General features: G+C 55.7%; 1 protein-coding gene across 5 annotated transcripts in view; it reads left to right on the plus strand.

Annotated features, from left to right (window-relative positions):
* ZC3HAV1 (zinc finger CCCH-type containing, antiviral 1) overlaps positions 1 to 15,748 on the plus strand; it is a 59,567-nt gene that overhangs the window by 25,440 nt on the left and 18,379 nt on the right. For 3 of the 5 annotated variants that reach the window (XM_070071439.2, XM_070071441.2, XM_089329687.1), the window contains exons 4-8: positions 1,481 to 2,128; positions 2,869 to 2,970; positions 4,368 to 4,491; positions 6,133 to 6,307; positions 12,296 to 12,416. In XM_070071439.2, the coding sequence (XP_069927540.2) occupies positions 1,481 to 2,128; positions 2,869 to 2,970; positions 4,368 to 4,491; positions 6,133 to 6,307; positions 12,296 to 12,416 (1,170 nt within the window). Of the gene's footprint in view, positions 1 to 1,480; positions 2,129 to 2,868; positions 2,971 to 4,367; positions 4,492 to 6,132; positions 6,326 to 12,295; positions 12,417 to 15,748 lie in introns of all 5 variants that reach the window. The other 2 variants (XM_070071438.2, XM_070071440.2) reach the window with 1 other exon arrangement.

The raw sequence follows: 15,748 nt of genomic DNA on the forward strand, positions 1-15,748 counted from the left end.
CTGATAAAACTTTTTTTAAAAGGAAAGAAACTTGAAAGTTAGATTCAACTGTTAAAATTTATCCTGATTGCTTTACCTCTTTCCCTATAGACTTAAATTTCAGATACTCATCGACACATAAAACATTTTTTGTGGTTAAGCCGTTTAAAATGTTTAAAACTTTTTCGAAAAATTTTGTTTGGAAAACAGAGGGAGACAGAGAGAGGGAAATACCTTCCTGCTGGTTCACCGTCCAAACGCTGCAATAGCCGGGGTCGGTCAGGCCAAGGCCAGGAGCCTGGTGCCCAGTCTGAGTCTCCCACGGGAGTGGCAGGGACTCAGGTACTGGGGCCATCCCAGTGTGCACGCTAGCAGGAAGCTGCACGGGAGAGTGAGGCCAGGACTTGCAACCACGTGTTCCCAGGAGGCGACCCATGTGACATCCTTACGGCTGCGCCAGACCTTGGTGGTTAACACACTCATGAAAGTTCGCACCGCATTTATTCCCATGCATCTCCTCAGGACAGGCCATTCTACACAGCCACAGTAGAAGTCATACAGAAAGTTAGAAATGCAAAACTGGACACAGCTTAACTCACGGTCTTCATTGCTAGTTCTTTTTACATTTGTCTACTTATTTGAAAGGCAGAGTTACAGAGAGGCAGAGGCAGACCGAGAGAGAGGTCTTCCAGCCACTGGTTCACTTTGCCAGGGGCCACAATGGCTGGAGCTGGGCCAGGAACTTTCCCAGGTCTCCCAGTGCTGCCCCCTCTTTGCTATTTCTTTAAACACTGTCTTGTTTTATTTTAAATGTTTTATTTATTTATTTGAAATGTAGAATTATAGACAGAAAGAAAGGTCTTCCATTTGCTGGTTCACTCCCCAAATGGCTGCAATGGCCAGAGCTGGGCCAATCAGAAGCCAGGAGCCGGGAGCTTCTTCCAGGTCTCCCACGTGGGTGCAGGGGCCCAAGCACTTGGGCCATCCTCCACTGCCTTCCCAGGCCACAACAGAGAGATGGCTCGGAAGCAGAGCAGCCAGGTCTTGAACCGGTGCCCATATGGGATGCTAGCACTGCAGGCAGAGGCTCAGCCTACTTCGCCACAGCACCAGTGTTGGTCATTCCTTTTTTTTTTTTTTTTTTTTAAGAGAGAGATTTATTTATTTATTTGAGAGGCAGAGTTAGACAGAGAGAGAGGTCTTCCATCCGCTGGTTCAGACGCAAGGTATCACAGCCTGGGCAAAACCTGGAGGCATTTCGGAGCTTCCTCTGATTGCCCTAGTGCATCTGCCCACAGCCCCAGTGAAGGCTGATTCAGAACCAGGGCCTAGTGGGCGGCCCCCGCCAGAGGCCTGGGCCGCGGGGCCGCCATCTGATTCCCAGGAGAGAACAGCTCCGACTCTCGCCCTGGGACAGGAGTGCAACGGCAGCAAAGCTGGAACGCCAAGAGGAGGCGCTCACTCGGCTTCACTCTCATTTTCCTTTGGTTTTCTTTTCTAGCTCCTCCCCCGCATCGCAGACCGGCCACCCCTCGAACGGCCGCCCCTCGAGACAGAAGCACAAGTAAAGACCGACCCTTTCATGGCAGCAGAGAATTCCTCTCGTCTGCTTTGGCTTCTCCGAGGTCCTGCACATCCAGTCCAGATGGCCCGGGCCTCGGGCCTTCCCCGGAGGCTGCGCCGGTAGACAAGCTCACGCACAGGTTCTCAGGCCTGGGCACTGGCGCTGGCCCTCTGCCTTCCTCGGGCTCGGCCACGCCCACTGAGCCCAGAGGACCGATGAAGGTGGGAGGAAGCCAGCGGCTCCCCGAGAACGGCTGTGCCGCCGGCGCCCCACTCAGGCCTCCAAGCAGCACGGACTCCGGCCGGAAGAGCTCCTCCGTCCAGGAAAGCACCAGGAAAGGGAGTGATTCTGCACCAACCTCTGAAGCTGGAGCCACAGCGAGTGCGTGCGTCTCGGACCCCCAGGGTGCCGGGGCCGGAAGTGGGGCCGCAGGCTCCCCGCAGGCCTCTCTCTCTAACAATGCTCACGGAGGGGCCGCATATCCGACTGACGGAGCCGGAACCGGTGGGCCATTTGGGGATCCCCTAGCCCTAGGAACAAGCCAAAGAACGGGTGGCGATGACCCCGGAGTGGCGTCGCTGACTGGTAAATACAGAGGAAGCACATTTCGGGCTAATACACCTGTCCCCCACCCCCCAGATGGGTTCAGGCGCACTAAGGATGAAACTACTGATGTAGATAAAGCTGCTGCCCCTGATTGGGGCCTAAACTTGGCAGTGAGTGGGGAAAAAGATGAGACAGGTGCCAGGAGTCAGAGTCTGAGAAGCCGGCACCTGGCCCCGAGTGGGGGATCCACTGCACCTGCCCAAAGTCGGCACTGTGCCTCTGTCACCTCCTCCGCCTTCTTCAGGCCACAGAACTTCAGCCACTGGGACCTGTGATCAGAGCTCTGTCCACGACTCTGAGACTCGCCAGTGAGCTCACAAGCAGGACCCCAGTGAAGGCACCCCGCGTCTTGATTCTGCAGCAGAGCGACTGTGCCCGCCGGGGTCGCCTTGTTCAAGGACTCGAGTTAGAGGGGCTTGTTTAAGGAGTGGCCTCGGGGAGGAGAGCGGGTATGAAGGCTGGGAAGGACCGGCCGGCAGGCTGCCACGTGTGCTGAGGTTAGGAGTGGGTCCAAGAACGCACACGGCCGGTGTGACCCTCGAGCCCCCGTCTGACTTCACGGACGGGCGGGCTGCCTGGGCTCTCCCGAGCGACACACAGGTCCCAGCACCCCTCCAGAACACGGCCCCGTTTCAGTCTTTCCTGTGGGGGGCTGAGGCTGGGTTCTTGATTTCTGTTTTAAACATGAGTATCAGTGAGCTGCCTGTCTTGTGTTACAGACTCGGTGTCTGCTGTCCCGAGTGCCACATCTCCCAGGCTGAACGACCACGGCTCAGAGGAGATCTGTCTCGCCCACCTGTACGGCGGTTGTCAGCGGGACGGTGCGTGACCACAGGGCGCCCGTAGCTCTCCACTCTGGCCGCTGTGAGCGGTGCCCTGGACACGAGGGTGCACTGTGTCCTCTGGACCCTGCTCGCTCTCCTGGCTGGGTCCTGTGGTTCTGTGGTGACTCAGGGTTCGTGATTTGAGGAATCGCTTCCCACAGTGACTGTGCCATCGTTTGTCCCCACCAGCAACGCACCAGGGTTCAGGATTCTGCACGTGGCTTTTGTGGCATCTAAACCCTGCTCTTTTTGTTTTGATGTCACCACGCGGGGTGTTGGGGGAGTATTTGCTGCAGAAGTTAGGACGTGGTTTGGGGCACCCGTATCCCCTATCAGAGTGCCTGGGTTCAGGTCCTGGTGCCACTGCTGATTCCAGCTTCCTGCTGGTGCATGCCCTGGAAGCCAGCAGGTGATGGCCCAAGAACCTGGGCCCCTGCCACTCGTGGGAGACCTGGATTGGATTCTTGCCTTCCTGCCTGGTCCAGCTCTGGCTGTTGTGGGCATTTGGGGATGGCGCTCTCTGTGTGTCTATCAGTTCGTCTGACTGCCCCTCAAATAAGTAAATAACATTTTAAAAAGTCACATGTTTTTGAAACTTGCAAAATGCTTTAAGCATAACAGTGGCAACTTGAACAACCTCTATTTGCTGTGTTGCTGTACTGTGGACTTAAAACATTCACTGTCCATTCAGCAAGTGTTCACCCAATGGCCTTCTGCATGTCCAGCACAAGCCAGTTTTGCATGGGGGATATAAGCTAAACAGTGAGGTAACCTTGTGTTCTCAAAAGATCTACAACTGAGAAAACTGTATAAAATAAGTAGGTATAGAAATAACCAAGCCCAAACTGGGTTTTGGGTCCTGGCTGTTGGAATACCAAAAGGCACGTCATATCAGAGTGGGGTGAGATGGGTTGAGGGGATCATCCTGGAAGGGATGAAGTGGGCCAGGTCTTCAGGAAGTAAGGCAGGTGCCTGTGCTGGACAGACGGCGTTTTGCCCTGATCTGCACAAGGGTGTTTCGGAAAGTTGCTGGGAAATGGAAGCAGTCGTAGTGTGCGTCCGTATCCTGCGAGCGTCTTCCGTACGTTACGGTAGCTGGGAGCTCGCGGACGGTGACTGCAAACTTCCGGTTGAATGAAATGAGATGGAAACGTTCATGTGAGTAGGAGGACGTGGGTGTCAGGGAGCTGTTTCCTGACGAGTGCTCGTGGGGAGTAAAGGAGCCCGGTGTGTGAACATGGGCAGTGCAGCAGGAGCCAGCGTGAGCAAGGGGCTGTGGGGGAGCCTGGCAGGGCGGGAGAGGCAGGCCTCGCTGGGGCGGTCAGCAGGGAGCCGGCGTGGATTGTTCGGACCTTGGCTGAACAGGCCTTCCCGCTACCTCTCTGTCCCCGTAGGCAGCTGCAACCGGGTCCACTTCCACCTGCCTTACCGGTGGCAGGTGTTGATTCTAAACAACTGGGTGGACTTCCAGGACATGGAGAAGATCGAGGAGGCCTATTGCGACCCCAAAAACCAGATGTAAGTTGGTGGCTGTGCTCTGGCTTGTGAGATCCACGACATCATCAAAGGAAAACACAGTGCTAGGTACTGGACAAAAAGGAAACACGCGTGGCCTTTGGGATTCACTCAGGTTTGAGATGACTCTTAGTCCAAGGGGCAGATGCCTGCTGAGGTAGATCATTAATGAAAAAGCAATCCAAGCTGGGTTGGTTTGAAGTTGTAGCAAGCCTGGCTAATACTGGGGTGCTGGAAGCACTTGTAGCTCAGTGAAGAGACAGTGACAACGTGCTCCGTGGAGCTGCTCTCTCTCATCCTGTCCCGCAGAAACAGCACACGGCGGAGGTTGTATTACGGCCGCGGCAGCTCAGCTGGGCCATCAGAAGCTCTGATTCAGGGTAAACGGACTCTGGCTTAGCGTCGTGGTTTTAGCCCATGTTCTGGGCGGCTGCACACGCTAGCCCTTCGCACCTTCCATGCTGGAGGTATCCAGGGGCTGTCCCACAGCTCTGCTTCTGTCGGAGCTGGCACGGGTGACACCCCGTGATGCGCAGCCCGGCCTGACGACGGCAGTCTGCGGGACATCTTTCAGCATAGGCAACTGTGGTCAGTTCTTGGCGACGGTTCTCTGTTGCTGCGTGCTGCCACTAGAGGGTGACATCAGCTGGTTTCTTGTTTGCAGAAAGCTGCGTTGTAAGTTAGCCCTCGGCACTGCTGAGGTTTGGGGCCCGATACTTGTTGTGAGGCCTGTTAGCAGTGTCGCTGGCCTCTGTCCCAGATTCCAGTAAGCACTGCCCCTTCCCTTCGCCTCCAGCTGTGAGATGCCGGCTTCGGCAGTGTGCTGCCACATGTACCCGGGGAGGCAGTTCTGCACCTTGTACACTCAGAATCAAGTGTGTTAAAGAATGCAAGAGTTGCTGTTAGTGTTGGTACTAGCTAGCGGTGTTCACCACATCGGAATTAAAACAGAGAAAAATTAAATACGGATGCATTTCAAGGGGGCAGTCAGCTCCTCACCTGTTAACATAAATAGTGTTTCTGTGTAACCATGCAATATATACAGTTATGCACATACAGCCATATGTGGATAAGTATAATTGTTTTCTAAAATAAAACAATTACTGGGAAGAGTAACACTGTTTTATACTTTTGCAAATCTCTTTAATGTCTGGCTTCTGACATCTGCGTCTTGATTCCAGCCCTTGTGAAATCATATAGCACGTAGCCCTCTGGAAACTCCCCGTGTGTGTGAAAGGGAAATCATGTCTCACTGTTATCAGCAAAATAGCTTTGACCTTGAGAACTGCCTCAGAGGGTCTTAGACTGTGCCCGAGTAACTGTCTCAATCTAGTAAGCAATTGGGCAATGACCTGCAAGTTTCTAACTCGCTTTCCAGCATGGAACCAACCTGCTCTTCAGTGGACACAGTTTTATTTGGGGATTTTTGGAAGGAGATGTAGTTTGTGACACTATGAGATGTGTGCGTAGGCAGCTTGTGTCCGCTCTCGGTCTTGCAGCTTTTCCTTTATCTGTAGGATCCCTCTCAAGAAACTTACGGGTCATTCAGCCCTCAGACTTCAGTTCTGTGTCCTTGCCAGGGAAGGCAGCAGGTGGAAGACGGAGGGCAGGGCGGCGTTTTAACTTTGTGCTTCTCTCGCTCAGCATTTCCATAGGAAGTGACAAAATCAACTTCCAGAAAATGACTTGCAATTGTAATCCCATGCGCCGGGTCAGCACTCCCTCGTCTGTGACCGATCCAGACAGTTCTGTCTTCACCACCCAGTGGATCTGGTACTGGAGAAGCGAATCGGACAGGTGGATCCCGTATGGAGAAGAGGTGCGCTCCCCCCTCACTGTGAGTGGGTCTCCCCTAAACTCAGCGGTGTAGAAGAAGAGCAAGCCATTTGTACAATGACTGACGCGTGCATGTTCACCTCTGGAGAAGGGATGTGCTAGAGGAATTAGCGCAGGTGAGAGGGAGAGAGAGAGATTGTCCACCCACTGGTTCACTCCCCAAATGGCTGCAAAGCCAGGAGCCAGGAGCTTCCTGCAGGTCTCCCGCGTGGGTGCAGGGCCCCAGCACTTGGCCCATCCTCCGCTGCTTTCCCAGGCAGCATCAGCAGGGAGCTGGATCGGAGGTGGAGCTGGGGCTCAGGGGCCCGTGTGGGATGCCATTGTTGTAGGCTCAACTTTCCACCCCACAGCCCCAGCCTTGCCCTCCTTCTCACTAAGAATGGGTCAGGAGTGGGCACTTGGCACAGCGTTTAGGATACCACGTCCCACATCAGAGGGCGGAGCCCCAGCTCTGCTGCTGACCCCTGCTTCCTGCTGATGTGCACCCTGCGAGAAAGCAGTGTTGGCTCAAGTACTTGGGCCCCTGTCACCCACTCGTGGGAGACCCAGAGTGAGCTGCCAACTCCTGGCTAGCCTGACCCAGCCTTAGCTGTTTCAGGGGAGCGAACCAGTGGACAGGAGATGCCTCTTTCTCTCCCTCCCTCCATTTTAAACAACTAAAATAATAGTTTTAAGAAATGAATGAGCCTTGAACGTTGGCTAGTGTTGTGTGAGTTACTACGTAGAGGTAAGAGGCGAGTGCTTGGAGCCAGAAGAGAGGGCGAGGGTGAGAAGCCAGAGGACGGACACAGATGGTGAGACTGCTCAGGGCACCAGGACACTGAATTGGCCGAAGCAGCAGAGCCACTTCCGGTGCAGATGGCCATAGGATGCAGTGGGGGTTTGGGTTCCTACAGCCTTTAGGACTGGAGCTAGGTGAGGCTGGCCCGCAGAGGGGCTGGGGGGATGGGGACAGTGGCCCCTTCTTCCTTCCTTCATTCAGGGTGGGCCGGGGGAGGGAAAGAGACGGGAACTGAAGCCAAAGGCTGAGTTGTGGGCGGGAGGGCTGCTGGGGGTCCCGGGCAGCCTGTGGGCCCTCGGGGGTGATAGGAGGTCTCAATGCCAGAGTCACTGCTGCAGCCGCACATGGTCTCCTGACTCTTCCGCGGAGTGTGGCCGAGCCGCCAGGACGAAGGGGCACAGGGCGCGGGTGTCTGCAGGCCTGAGGCCACCCCCAACTCCGCCGCTGCCGCCGTGGGGGCTGTGCCTATTTTCTATGGTTTCCATGGTTTCTATGTCAAATGCACAGCGGGCACTAAGATAGGGGTTGGAGGACATTCCCATTACAGTGAGATTAGGGCCCTAGGGGGGGCAAAAAACTCCCAGTGGGGACCGGACACTCAGATTCAGACTTGGGCAAGTTCTGCCGCTCGTGTTCCCTAGTAAAACAGCAACAGATCTCAGTGGGTCTCTAACACAAAGCTGCTGCCTGGCACGTTCAGTCTGCAGTAAATGCAAGGTGCTGGGGCCGGTGCTGGGGCTTGGTGGGTGGGGCCCCCACCTGCGGTGCCGGCATCCCACATGGGCACTGGTTTGGGTCCCGGCTGCTCCACTTCTGATCCAGCTCTGTGCTGTGGCCTGGGAAAGCAGAAGGTTGCCCAAACCCGTGGGCCCCTGCACCCGTGTGGAAGACCTGGAAGAAGCTCCTGGCTCCTGGGTTCGGATTGGCCCAGCTCCGGCCATTTCAACCATCTGGGGAGTGAACTAACGGATGGAAGACCTCTCTTTCTCTCTCTGCCTCTGCCACTCTGTAACTCTGCCTTTCAAATAAATACATAAATCTTTAAAAAGAATTGCAAGGTATTTAGAATTTGGCTATCTGTAAACACGATGCTATATTCATTTAATCTGTGACACAGTTTGTTCTGTACCTTGTTCTGTGTCTCGATGATGTAAGCCCGTTCCGAGTAGGCTTTTGTGTCGTTGAAAAGAAAAAGTTCAGGACCTGGGTTCAGTGTTCCCGTGGGCTGTCCAAGGCGAATGAAGGTGGTTCCAGGAGATCTGAACCTGACACTGTGAGTGCCTGCTTTCTCTCAGGGGGCCAGGCACTGCCGCCCAAGTGTGTGGCTCCTGGCCGCCTGCCTTGAGCTCGTGCAGGTCGGGATATGTACAGAAGAGAGTGGACACAAGGGCCTAGACAGGGGTGGGAGCCTTTCGTCTGCCAAGGGCCGTTTGGATACTTGTGGCGTCCTTCGCGGGCCGTACAGAATGATCAGCCAGAAACCAGCCTGCTGTGGATTGATTGAATTTGCTGTGGTTGCCTTGGTGGGGCCAACCACATGATGTCACAGGCCTCACTGGCCACGGGCCAGGTGTCCCCACCCCTGCCGCTTCTGTCTGCTGTGGCTGACATTTCAGTAAGAGTTGGGCAGCTGAGAGTTAGGGTCTTCTTCAGAAGGAACTTTGGCCAACAGAGTGTGTGCACACGGTTTGACGTCGCTTCCTGGGAGACGGGTATCCTTCTGTGGACACTGCCGTGCTGTGTGAATGAGGGCTTGTAGCAGCATGGCTGGTGGGCAGCGGGTGGGGCGTGGGCAGGCGGGAGCAGTGGTGGAGGACAGAGTGTGCGCGGGGCCAGCGGTTGCTGGCCTTGCACAGACAGGTCGCTGGCGATGTTGGTTCCCACGCAGCTAAGCGTTGTAGCCGTGACTCTGGCGTGAAGCATGGTGGGAGTTCATGGCCTGAGGAACTGTGTAGAGTAAGGCAAGCCACGGCTCTGGAAAGCCACGGTCAAGGCGATACTGAGGAGCAGGACAAAAGCCGAGACCTGGTTACTGCAGCCAAGACACAAATCCAAGTCAAGGAGAGCAAATAACTCAAGGCTCTGCCGGCCCATTGTCCCCACTCTTCAAGGCTCTGCCGGCCCGTTGTCCCCACTCTTCAAGGCTCTGTCATCCCGTTGTCCCCTCTTCAAAGCTCTGTCATCCCATTGTCCCCACTCTTCAAGGCTCTGCCGGCCCGTTGTCCCCTCTTCAAAGCTCTGTCATCCCATTGTCCCCACTCTTCAAGGCTCTGTCATCCCGTTGTCCCCTCTTCAAAGCTCTGTCATCCCATTGTCCCCACTCTTCAAGGCTCTGCCGGCCCATTGTCCCCTCTTCAAAGCTCTGTCATCCCATTGTCCCCACTCTTCAAGGCTCTGCCGGCCCGTTGTCCCCACTCTTCAAGGCTCTGTCATCCTGTTGTCCCCTCTTCAAAGCTCTGTCATCCCATTGTCCCCACTCTTCAAGGCTCTGCCGGCCCATTGTCCCCACTCTTCAAGGCTCTGCCAGCCCATTGTTCCCATTGCAGAACTGAGGTGCTGTGGTTTACCGTAAGGCTGGCCGCTCCTGATGAAACAGGCTGTCCCCACCGTCACTTTAGGTGGCACTGGCTGGGGATTTCCAAGGTACAGCAGGAACAGCTGCGGGTGTCCTTGTGCAGGGCAGGCATCCGGTCTGGCGGTCCGGACACGTTAGGACACCCACACCCCATCAGGAATGATGGGAGTGTCGGCTCCCCTGCCCATGCTGACTTGCACTGCACGGCCTGAGGGCCGGCTCAGCCGGGCGTGGGTGGGTGAGTCGCGACCACTGGTGCGGGAGACCTGGATTGGGGTGCTTCCTCCTGTCTTTGGCCTGGCACATACCTGGCTGCTGTGGGCACTTGGCAGTGAGCCAGTGGGTGAGAGCTCTGTCGTCTGTTTCCTTCAGTCTTTTTCTCTTGAATAGATAAATCAATAAATAAAAATTTCAAAAACATAAAAATATACTCCTATGCAAGAAACATCTGATAACTGACCCAGAGGTCACGTAGACGTAAGAGAGGAACGCTTCCGGACTTGGACAGTTGTCTCTGGACAGAGCCTCGCGGTCAGTTGGCTGCGTGACCTCCTGCCGGCTGCGGGCCATGGCAGCGGCGTGCACCGATGTTGTGAGTGCTGTAGTGCCCTTGACGGAGCCGCTCGGGCTCATCTTTGATGTGGGCTGAGCCTACGGGGACGTGTCCCTTGGAGATGGCGCCACCTGTACAGTGTTCAGCAAGACCCGAGGAGGCAAGGGCGGAACCAAGACGCCCAGACGCTGGCCTGGCGGCCCTGTGCTGTGCAGCAGGACAGTCGCCCGCCAGGAGGCTCTTTAATTTAGAACATTACTTACACTTTATTAAGTGTTCGGTTTCATGGCTGAAGAACGGCCACATGTGGCCACAGGTGGGAGAGAAAATGCGCCAGTCTGGCACGTGACCATTTTGAGTTGAAGGTGGTTGGAAAACAGCAGGTGCAAGGCGGTCACTGTGGTCGTGTGCTCCTTGAAAGCCAGTGGACTGCCACGGGACACGTCCTCCCTGTAACGGAAGGGAAGCGATGTTCTGTTCTTCCAGGACAGCGCCGGGCTGAGGGGTATCTGTACAGACCTAGCTGGACTCAGCCTTGTCCCAGCCGTTTCTCCACCCATGTACCCACCGCAGAGCAGCCCCTCTGCTGTGACATTTTCTCAGTTGCCTAATTCAGTAAGTAAGGGTTCGGTTCCAATAGCATCTTTGGGTCTTTGCTGTCTTGTGAAGGCGCCCGTGCCGTGTAAGCCGTGTAAGCTTGTATTGAATAACTGTGTTCGGTTTGTTTTCCTCGGTGTAATTCTCCAACCCAGCTGAAAAATCCTAAAAGGGTACAGGCAAACTTTTTTTTAAGGATTTTATTTATTTACTTCAGAGGCAGAGTCACAGACAGAGAAAGGGAGAGATGGAGAGAAACATCTTCCATCTTCCACTACCCAATAGCTGCGACGGCCGGAGCTGGGTCATTCCGAGGCCAGGAGCCAGGAGCCTCTTCCGGGCCTCCCATGTGGGTGCAGGGGCCCAAACACTTGGGCCATCTGCTGCTGCTTTCCCAGGCCATAGCTGAGAGCTGGATCGGAAGTGGCCCAGCGCCCATGTGGGATGCCGGCACTGCAGGCGGTGGCTTCACCCGCTCCGCCACAGCGCCAGCCCCACGCTGCCATATAGGGGTGTACAGAGAATGTTCCCACCACTGCAGAACGTTCTAGTAAACAGTGGTCAGTCGTCCCTAGGCCAGCAGCACCTGGGAGCTGTGTGAAAGGCAGAGGCCAGGCCCCTCTCCCGTTTGTTCTGAGTCGACATCTGCGCTCGCACAGCACCGCCGAGACGCTCAGGAGAAGGGCTCTGGGCTGTTAAGCCAGGAGCGGCAGGCAGCCGGCGAGTACCGCCCGTCAGCCGCAGGGACGGGGGCGCCGTGCCGCCCTGGCCCATAGGTGCTGCCTCTCGGAGCTGCTGTCTGGGCCCGGGGAAGCACGTGGTTCATCCTCCTGATGGGTGCTGTGTCTGAAGTGGTGGCCATGGGTGTCTTCACGGGATGACGGGATTGTTGGGTGCTGTGGGTTGAGAAGGCTCTTCCACCCCTTGTCAAACGTGGGAGGCCGGGTCCCAGTTCACGCTGGGGGTATTTGGACACAGCTCTTGCTCCAGCCAAGCCCCTCTGCAGGCTAAGCAGACCCCCCCCCCCAGCCCTCTGCCCCTCTGTGGGCTAAGCAGACCCCCCCAGGCCTCTGCGGGTTAAGCTCACCCCCCCCCCAGCCCTTCTGCCCCTCTGTGGGCTAAGCCGACCCCCCTAGCCCTCTGCCCCTCTGCAGGCTAAGCTGACCCCCCATCCCCTCTGCCCCTCTGTGGGCTAAGCCGACCCCCCAGCCCTTCTGCCCCTCTGCAGGCTAAGCCGACCCCCCTAGCCCTCTGCCCCTCCGTGGGCTAAGCCAACCCCCCTAGCCCTCTGCCCCTCTGTGGGCTAAGCCGACCCCCCTAGCCCTCTGCCCCTCTGCAGGCTAAGCAGACCCCCCTAGCCCTCTGCCCCTCTGCGGGCTAAGCAGACCCAAGTATCTGTGAGATTTCCTGAAAGCCTACACTGGGGTCCTTACTGTTGTTATTATTATTATTTTTTTTTAATTAGAACCACAACCAGCCAAGCTCGAATATCGACTCTTCGTACCTGGAGTCTTTGTTTCAGTCCTGTCGGAGGGGGATTGTGCAGTTTCAGGCGGGTTCTCGAAACTATGAGCTCAGTTTCCCAGGTAAGTGTCGGTGCTTGGTGTGCCCGCGGGAGGGGAGCAGACTGCACGTGCGCCGCCGTGCCCAGGGAGTGGTGCCCAGTGGCCGTTCCGGAGCCCTGGCTCAGACAGACGCTCGCTGTGCAACGCCAGGAAGGGCAGGCGGCCTCTCTGGCCCAGGTCCCTCAGCTGGAACATCAAGGAATTGGATTAAGTAGACCCGGCGGCGGTGTGTGTATGTGTGTGTGTGTGTGTGTGTGTGTGCTTCCGGCTCTGCCGTGCCGAGTTCTGGCTCTGGGTGGGCAGTGTCCCAGGCTACAGCTGAATTTTACAAGGCCATGGCCTGGGGCCTTTGGGCACCTGCAGAGTTCGGGAATCTGGAGGTTCCTTTTAGGCTTGGTCTTAGGCCAACGGCTCCGTCCGTCACATTGACTAAAGCACTTTGCATTCCTCCGTGGCTGTTTGCACCTCGATGGACAGGTCTTCCAGCTGGCTCCCACCGGGCCGGCTGCTGTGTTCTGCGTCGACGAGGCTCGCAAATGCCCTGTTGGTCGCATGTCCCTGGACGCTGCCAGCACGCAGCAGACCCTTGTCGTTTGGGGCCCAGCGCCACAGGGGCCTGGGGAGAAGTGTGCGAGTCCCCAGGTGGCGCCTGGACCTCTTGCCGTGGGCCTAGTAACAGGGCTTCCAGGGCCGTTAGACCAAGCGTTCTGGAAGGAGCTTGTCCAGGTCGAGATGCTAGAATACGCTTGCCCTCTCATGCCCCCAGTCTCTCCCAGGACGCCGTTTCCCAGAACAGAAAGTGGCAGGCACGGAGGTCTTTAGCGAAGCCTCCTGTGCTCCCACACAAGGGGATTCCCTGTGTGCAGGAAGGCAGCGGCTGAAGAAATCGGGATATGAAGTTCCAGTGGCACATGGCATAGTCACTAAAACTTGTGGCCCCCAAACCTGCGCAGTTTGAAGTCGTTAAATGAAAAAGGCAGAATCCCGGGTTTGCACCTAGGACTTTTCTGTTTGTGCATTTAAATGCAAAAGGCTTTTAAAAATGTAATGTGTGTGATACTTGCAGCAACGAGCGTGTGGACCAAGACTGGGAGGAGTGGAGAAAGAGGAAATCTGTATCATTGGGTGATAGAATTAAAGATGACTTAAATTTAAAAATGTTTTCTTTGGTGATCGAACAGGGTGGTGGAGAGACGACAGCTGCTGTTCCCAGAATCCCGCTCAGAGCAGGTCACAGGGTTCCTGTCTTCTCTATTTTTATTAAAAATACTTGAGACAGGGGCTGGCACTCTGGCGCAGTAGGTTAATCCTCCGCCTGCGGTGCCGGCATCCCATATGGGTGCCGGTTCTAGTCCCGGCGGCTCCTCTTCCAATCCAGCTCTCTGCTATGGCCTGGGACAGCAGTAGAAGATGGTCCAAGTCTTTGGGCCCTGTACCCGTGTGGGAGACTGGGAGGAAGCACCTGGCTCCTGGCTTCGGATCGACCCAGCTCTGGCCGTTGCGGCCATCTGGGGAGTGAACCAGCGGATGGAAGACCTTTCTCTGTCTCTCCCTCTCACTGTCTGTAACTCTACCTCTCAAATAAAAATCTTTAAAAAAATACTTTATACAAAAGGCAGACACGTGTGCATAAGTACACACATACACTCACACACGCCCTCAGACACACACACTCACATAGACACACACATGCACAGAGCCTCTGTCTGCTAGGTCACCTTCTCAAATGCTCAAAACGGCCAGTGCTGGGCCAGGGCTGCAGCTAGAGGCCACAACTTCTTAAAAAAAGTTTTTTAGGAGCCCGTGCTGTGGCGCAGCAGGTAAAGCCGCCGCCTGCAGTGCCGGCATCCTATATGGGTGCTGGTTCGAGTCCCAGCTGCTCCACTTCGGATTCCGCTCCTTGCTGATGCACCTGGAAAAGCAGTAGAAGATGGCCCAAGTGCTTGGGCCCCTGCATTTGCATGGGAGACCCCCTCCAGGTCTCCCACATGGGCGCAGGGGCCCAAGCACTTGGACCATCTCTTCCGCTGCGTTCCCAGCCATTAGCAGAGAGCTGGATGGGAAGTGGAGCAGCCTCATGGGATGCTGGTGCCCCTGACAGCTGAACCCACTATGCCACAGTGCTGCCCCCTAGAGGCTCACGCGAGGGTGACAGGGACGCAGCTACCCCTGGGGGTCTACCCGGCAGGCCGCTGAAATTGGGAGCCAGAGTGGGAATCAAACCCAGGCACTCCGCTATGGGATGCAGGCGTCTGTTTTTGTTTTCTTTTCAAGATTAATTTATTTGACAGGGAGAGAGAATCTTCCATCTGCTGGTTCACTCCCTGAATGGCTGCACTAGCTGGGTCTGGGCCAGGAGCCAGAAGCCCCACTCCAGCCTCCCACATGGTGGACAGTACTGAAGTGCACGAGTCGTATTTTGCCTGTTCCTAGGCGCGACAGCCGGGAGCTGGATCTGCAGCCGGCAGCCGGACTCAAACAGCCTCTGCTAGGGGGAGGTGTCTGAGGGGCGGCCTGACCCCTGTGCTGCCACAGTGACCCTCTGCCTGCCAGGCCACGAGCTTGCCCTGTCTTTTCTTTTTCTCTTTTATTGATTTGAGAGGCAGAGAAAGAGGGACAGATAGAAGGAGAGGCAGAGACGAGAGAGGGCGCTCCCATCTGCTGGGCAAACCCCAAACATGCACAGAGACCTGCAGAGGCCAGGTTTGGGCCTGGTTGAAGCAGGAATCAGAATCAATCCCGTGTTGTCCCTGTGCTGTCTCCTAATAGTTCCAAAGTTTCAGGTTTCACATTCACGTCTTTAATCCATTTCTAGTTGATTTTTGTACTGGTGAGAGGTAGGGGTCTAGTTTCATTCTTGTGATATCCTTTGTCCCCAAAATGTTTATTAAAGAGACTGTCCTTTTTTCCAATGCGTGTTCTTAGCACCTTTGTCAAAGATGAGTTGGCTGTGGATGTGTGGGTTTACTTCTAGGGTAGATTCTGTTCCACAGGGGTCTGCTTTTATGTCAGTACCATGCTGTTTTAATTAGTGTGGCTCTGTAATATATTTTAAAGATTTTATTTATTTATTTGAAGGGCAGAGCTACAGAGAGGCAGAGAGAGAGAGGTCTTTCATCCCCGATTCACTCCTCAAATGGCCGCAACGGCTGGAGCTAAGCTGATCCGGAGCCAGGAGCTTCTTCCAGGTCTCCCATGTGAGTGCAGGGCCCAAGCACTTGGGCCATCCTCCACTGCCCTCCCAGGCCACAACAGAGAGCTGGACTGGAAGAGGAGCAGCCAGAACTTGAACTGGCGCCCACATGAGATGCTGGCACTGCAGGCGGCAGCTTTATCCGCTAAACCACAGCGCC

This window comes from Oryctolagus cuniculus, chromosome 3 (assembly GCF_051225735.1).
Source record: "Oryctolagus cuniculus isolate XC-2025 breed Fujian yellow rabbit chromosome 3, ASM5122573v1, whole genome shotgun sequence".
Taxonomy (NCBI): domain Eukaryota; kingdom Metazoa; phylum Chordata; class Mammalia; order Lagomorpha; family Leporidae; genus Oryctolagus; species Oryctolagus cuniculus.